Source organism: Lissotriton vulgaris, chromosome 8 (assembly GCF_964263255.1).
Source record: "Lissotriton vulgaris chromosome 8, aLisVul1.2, whole genome shotgun sequence".
NCBI classification, from domain to species: Eukaryota; Metazoa; Chordata; class Amphibia; order Caudata; family Salamandridae; genus Lissotriton; species Lissotriton vulgaris.
The window spans coordinates 845,042,303-845,048,792 of NC_141696.1; the positions used below are offsets into that span (position 1 = coordinate 845,042,303).

The window sequence follows — 6,490 nt, forward strand, 5'->3', positions numbered from 1 at the left end:
TACTTCTAGTGCTGACTACTTTGATGCTCAGATTTAAACGCTGCCGCACCCAAATGGTAAGGCCACCCATTGGTTGACCCTTAGCGCCCTTAAGTGCTGGGATGTAGTAGTTTAAGTATCCCTCAGAAAAAGCGGGTTCACTGAGCCAGGTGTCCTGGAAGATACACAGATCAAAGGTATTTAAAAAATCTTTCCAGTCTTGGGATTCCTGCTTAGTTCCCAGCCCTGCTAAATTCCAAGAGACTAATTTGCCTGTATCTACCCCAGTGGCCTTAGTGATGCCGCTAGTAATGGGTAAAGTAGATGTTTCAGACACCCCAATATTGTCTTTGCACATAATTGTATTATGCGAATCAGCAGATAGAGTCGACCCGCCATTTATCCCAGATATTAGCTTAACTTTTTGACGATGGCTGACACTCATTAATGGAACATCCACTGGCCCATGAAGCCCCATACTTCCCTCTTTATTCTCAGTCTGCCCATTAATTTCTATCCCTACAACCTTATTTATTGGACATCAATCATTATTGTCCAATCCAGAGCAGTTGCTTTCGCATGCTCGTCCCATGGACCTTGGAGTTTGCGGCTGAAGCTGGGGGCAAGATTTCCTTAGCTGGATCAAGGATGGTGCAGGGGCGCTAGTTCTAAATTCCAGGGCAAAAAGATTTTCAGCCAATGATGCATGTTTCAAGGTTTGTTCGATCGCGTCATATTTATGATATGGGGTGCTAATTCTTTTAACCACTAAGATATCCTCCCTTATTACTGAGCGACATCCTCTAACATGCCGCAACCAATGAATAGCTTTGTTTGTTAAGTAGTCCGGTAGCTCAGCTCTACTGTTGGTCAATTTAGGGACGTTAGTCATATATATTTTGTTACCAGAGTAGCCTTTATGAATTGCACTAAACCCTATACCCTCCTGTCTACTAGCACTAGCACCCAAATTTTTATCCTGCTCTATTGATCTCAAGGGTGTAGGTCGCTCCACTGATGTTGAATCGGGCTTTTGACGAATTGCCGGAGCTTTCCTTGTTACATCAGCATGACTGGAAGATGGACCTTCTTTCATAGTTGTCTTTCTAGTATGACAAGCCTCACTAGGGTCGACTATGGATGGTACTATTAGGTTATTACGGTTGTCCATGTCTGGAGATCGCTGGACCTTAGTTTTTAGTGGATATGGGCCTTGCTGGCTAGTTAGGGCATTCGGTTGTGTTTTTCTCTCTCCTGAGTGCTCAGCCCTGACTAGTGTTGTTATGTTTTGTACTAGGGACTTTAATGAATCAATTTCATCACGAAGAAGTATTATAAGGTTTATTAAGTTGGTAACTTCTTCAGTGACCATTACAAGCCCAGTACTGTTGTTAGTTAACCTAGTAGCTAGCCTATCTATCTGCTCTCCAACAGGGACAGATCCTGTATCTAATAGCGTCTGGGGGTCAGGAGGCCCATTATGATTATCAGCCAGGACCGTAAACCTATTATGGCACGTTATCTGGGGGGCAGTAATGGTTAATGAGCCCTCACCCATAGTACTGACAGCTAGATCCTGATCTATGTCTTTCGGGGCCTTACTCTGGATAATTAGACAATCCCCATTGTCTGCCTGATTATTAGCTTTTAATTTTCTTTTAGCGCGGAACATAGCTGGTATAGTGGGTAAGTCATTAGTAGCATCTACTACCCTTATTGCGTCCGCACCCTTTTCGCTTCCAATCTCCCCATTACCCTGGCCGTGGTCAGTTTCTAGAATCTCTCTGCAATCGTCGACAAGGTCATTAATTCGTTCCATAACACTTGCTACTGGGTGGCTAGAAGACGTTCTCGTTTTTTTCCCTTCCGCTGTTTAAGGGGTTTACCATCTCCTCCCCCCGCCTCCATGGATTTACGTTTCCCCATCTGTCCAGTATGCACGCTGCTATCCTTAGCACAATACAGGTCTTTGGGTTACACTCAATCAGTGCAAGTTTGCTCGGGCCTGCCCTCACCTTGTTTCGTCTTTCTGCGCCTTCTTTGCGCAAGGGCCCCAAATGCCAAATGGTAATGATGTGGCCCTGCCCTGCCTCTTCCTGCTGATGACGGCCGTAGACGGCCCGCCCTCTGTCCGGGCTTCGTCCGGCGTGTCCCGCACGCGTCCAGCGGGACGAGGGACCAAGGGAGCCTTTATGCGCCTCCTGTCGCTTCCAATTAGCGTCAGCGGCATCCTTGCCGCGATGGGGCTGATGGAAAAAGTGGTTTCAAGAGGCCCGGCGGAGCCAAGCCCGGGCAGAGAACAAGCGGAGCAATGCCCGGCTCACAGGTACCAGCACAGGGATTCAGGGGCTCGGCGGAGCCAAGCCCGGCCAGGGAGGTAGAGCGGAGCAAAGCCCGGCCCTCATGAACACAGCGAGTCTGCAGGTAATGCCCACCAGGGAAGTCTGTTGCTGGTATTGAAAGTGCATGTTTCAGTCTGCATGTCAGAATTTTTTAATGAAATAGAAGAGAATTTGAGAAGTCACTCAAAATGTGCCCTAATTTCTCTTTCTAAAGCACTAATCATACTTTCTATGGCAGCGCTCTAGTTGTTCTTTAGAACACTCTGGGACATTCTGTCATTGGAATATTCTTGGGCTACATCTGGGTGATATTTTGGCTACATTTGGGCTCTTTTGTCTCTGGTGGCCATCTTGGGAGACTGCATGTCCGAATTGTTTAATGAAATAGAAGAGGATTTGAGAAGTCACTCAAAATGTGCCCTCATTTTTCTTTCTGCAGCACTAATCATACTTTCTATGGCAAAATATACCCCCTCATTTTGTTCCTTTTTAAATTAATTGTTTTAAAAGTTACCACTTTATTCCAATCAAGATGGCTTCAGGTGTGCCATACCTTTGTAATAAGTTGGACTGTTAGCGCTCTAGTTGTTCTTTAGAACACTCTGGGAAGCTGCAGTAGAACACAAAGGAATCAACTGACAGTCTCTGTCCTTGTTGGATGTACATGTTTTACTGAGAATGTCAGACTTCATTCTCACATGACTGAGAAAGATAATGTGAATTTACAGAAAATATGCTTTCAGTTTAGCTTATAGATCCCCTTCCAAACCACTGTGGGAAAAGCATGAGATAATAGTTTTCTTTCAAACATGATTCATGATATCCCAGCAGAAGGCTATTTCACATGGTAAAATCACCTTAGAACACACCACAATTCCTCAAATGAGTATGGTACCATGAACAAATGATTTATAATGTAATTAAAGTCCTAAAACCTTCTATTAACTGCAATGCTTTTTAATGAGGTGCTATCATGCATATTGGTCCCAAGATGGCTGCCAACCCTTCTTGGATGAAGTGCTGACAGCCAATCAGATCTCACGATGTGATGTGTGGTTATGCTCCGCCCAGATATATATTTTTTCTTTTGATTTTCTCAGGAACTACTGGAGGGATTTACACCATTTCACCAAAAGTGTGATCTGCGTACCAGACCCTACCATTTTCCCAAATTTGGTGTAATTCCGTTCAGCGGTTCGGGCTGTAGCCGTGTCTAATCGTCCTATGGCAATTAACATGGGGAAAACACGTTTTGGGACCCCCCTTTTTTCTCGGCCCCCGCTTGACGAATCTCACTGAGACTTTCAGGAAAGGAGCGGAGCGGAGCGGAGCGGAGCGGGCCATCTTCTTTGAGAAATTTGCGAAGATTCAACAACCGGCGCTAAAGTTATTCCCAATAGAATGTTGCGGATTTCATATGGAAACTAGGTCCTATATCTACCTACTGGCGACCGCCAGTAAGTGATATATATATATAAATATGCTTTTTTTACTGAATGGATGGCTGGAAGTGGAGGTTGGATGCAGTGATCTCCGGTATAGGGCTCCTGTGATGGGGTTGGGCGAAGGGACTGGCCTTCTGTCAGACCCTGTGTCTTATCCCACACCGTGCATGACCATAAACGTCTTACTTTGTGTTAACATGTTAAATATTTCATTTTCTTTAGTGCTATTTATTTATCTTTAATCCAATGGCATCACAATTATCTTTTTATAAAAAGGCTTAGATATTTTTGACATTACCTTCCGAGTTTTTCATCTCGAATTCCAGGAGCTTTAATCCCACACATGCACAGAGTAACCTTTCCATTCCATCGACACTGGCATGCAAATGCTCGGCAATGGCTGTACAGGACAGGGGGCCACCGCATTCCTGCAACAGGTCAAAGATGCCCAGTTCACAGGCAGTGAACATTGCCTGTGAAAGAATAGCAATAAATGCAACTATAAAGTAACAACAATTATTTTAAAAATGATGGTGAATATGAAATATGCAAATGCTTCTATTGAGCAGTGACTGTAGGAGGCAAATTGATTATTTGAGGTGATATACTTGCATGTACGGTTTGGAAACCTGAAATTTGCAAGTAATCTTGATAGTACAAACTCAGACAGTCCTCTATTTTTTGTGTCCATCGGTGCACTAGACTGACTGAAAGGTGAAAGGTAGTTCTATAAAGACATATAACAAATTGCATGAATAAGTGTGTGTTATAGAAGGACTGCCCGACCCAACCCCCTTCACCCATGATGTAGTTGCTAGAACAAACTACCAGAGAAATGTTTGGAAAATTACAGTATTTACATTTAATTACACCCATGAAAAAAAGTGGATTATTTTTATTGGTATAATAGTTTTTTAGTTTTCTTAACTATATGGCTAAATGTAAATGTGTGGAAACAAACAGTTTTTTATGTCTGACTTTAGAGGACTTTAACTTTATACTAGAGGTAAGGAACGTTAATGAAAGCAAACAAAATGGAATTTCCTTATGTTTTCCATTGGTCTGTACCACAGGAATTCACTTATTATGAAGAATACAAATGTAATCATTTTAACCTTTATCGTATGGATTATTTTCATATCATCGCCTTATATAAATTGCCATTTCATACCCATTATTCATACTCAATTATTACCAGTCGTCTGACTAGTTTTTGACCAAGTAAGCTTCTGCAGATGTGTTATCTTACTCCTTATTATACGTCCATATACCCACAATTATTCTGTAAAATGGTTAGTAGTGCTTTACAAAACTCCCAAATAAATTAAAAAAATATCACATCAATAAATCAGTCTATCATGTCAAATCTAGTTTTTTTTGTCTTTTGTTAGTGGCTAATATTTTTGTTATATGTCTACCTTGTATCAAAGTGGATGAGATTATCCTAATTTGTGGCCGTCACAACTTTACAGCCCATTACTGGAAGCTGTGAGAGGGATTATGGCCCTATTTGTGACGATTTGATATCCATAGCAAAAGGATCCTTCTAGCATACTAAATATTAAGTATGCATCAGGTGCAAGAATCTGTAGGGGATGACTGACATAAATAAGGAATGTACCTGCTTAGTTCCTACAGTGCAATAAAGTTTTAATAATGTTTAAAATGAAAACATTTATATAAAATAAACACTGTAATAAGACTTCACCTTCCTACCTAAGTACTGACAGTTAATATTCCCCTGCTCAATCATACTCGTTAAATTGAATCCTTGGATAAAAAATTCTGAGTCTGAGGTTTCTAGCACGTGACATACAGGCTGTGAGATATTCACTAAAAAAAGTTGCTCAACTCATTTAAATACATCACTGAAATTGGAGCCTGTAACCTGAGACATTCTCTCCGATCTCTCCAGCAGGGTCTGGATTAAAGAAGCATTATTAGCATTAGATACATTTTCACACATTATATACAGGCCCCACACATCTTCCCTACAGGTGGTGAAGCCCTCCAAATAGTTAGATTTCACTCTGGGTGCACCTACTAATCTAAAGCCCCATTTCAGAGAAATTACTAAGTGTGGAGATTTTAACTGAAGTTGTTCCATAACATTAAGCCCACGAGGACAGCTTCAAACCTGCAATACAGGTACAGGTAATATCACACATAGAATTCGGCAACATACTATTAAGTGGACTACCTATGTCATGCCTAACCGCTTTCAAATCTATCTGTACAACCAGGCTTATCACTCAGGAAATATAATTCAACAGAATAACTCACATTCTAAGGTTTTAGAAGTAGCTAACACTTGAAAATGACTTAAATTAAAAGAGTCTGCTCACAAACAAACCCTGACACCGAAATCACCTACATGGTTCCATATTGTATAAAAACTGGAACTGTCTGGGGAAAACAGGGACAAGCAGCAACATGAGAAGCAACTGGAATCTACTCAACAAAACACCTTTTTAAAGAAAATGTAAAACATCATGAGTAGAATCTCAGGGAGTATTTCTAGTATTTACAATCCGTTTCCCACCTATGTTATACTTTCTCTCATGCCACCATCTATTAAACCAGTTTTAGGATCACACACTATGCTCAAGCCAATAAATATATATAGTTTATGCAACAAAATTCCTAATATTGTCCTACTCAATTCACAATAGCATCAATTGTTTGCCATTTGTCACTGCATCACTACTAGACAGTAAGCCAAAT

At 41.3% G+C, this 6,490-nt stretch overlaps 1 protein-coding gene across 4 annotated transcripts in view; it reads right to left on the reverse strand.

Annotated features, from left to right (window-relative positions):
* LOC147698086 (acetylserotonin O-methyltransferase-like) overlaps nt 1–6,490 on the reverse strand; it is a 1,112,510-nt gene that overhangs the window by 996,318 nt on the left and 109,702 nt on the right. For 3 of the 4 annotated variants that reach the window (XM_086934760.1, XM_086934761.1, XM_086934757.1), the window contains exon 2: nt 4,065–4,239. In XM_086934760.1, the coding sequence (XP_086790886.1) occupies nt 4,065–4,239 (175 nt within the window). The remainder of the gene's footprint in view (nt 1–4,064; nt 4,240–6,490) is intronic. The other variant, XM_086934758.1, reaches the window with a different exon arrangement.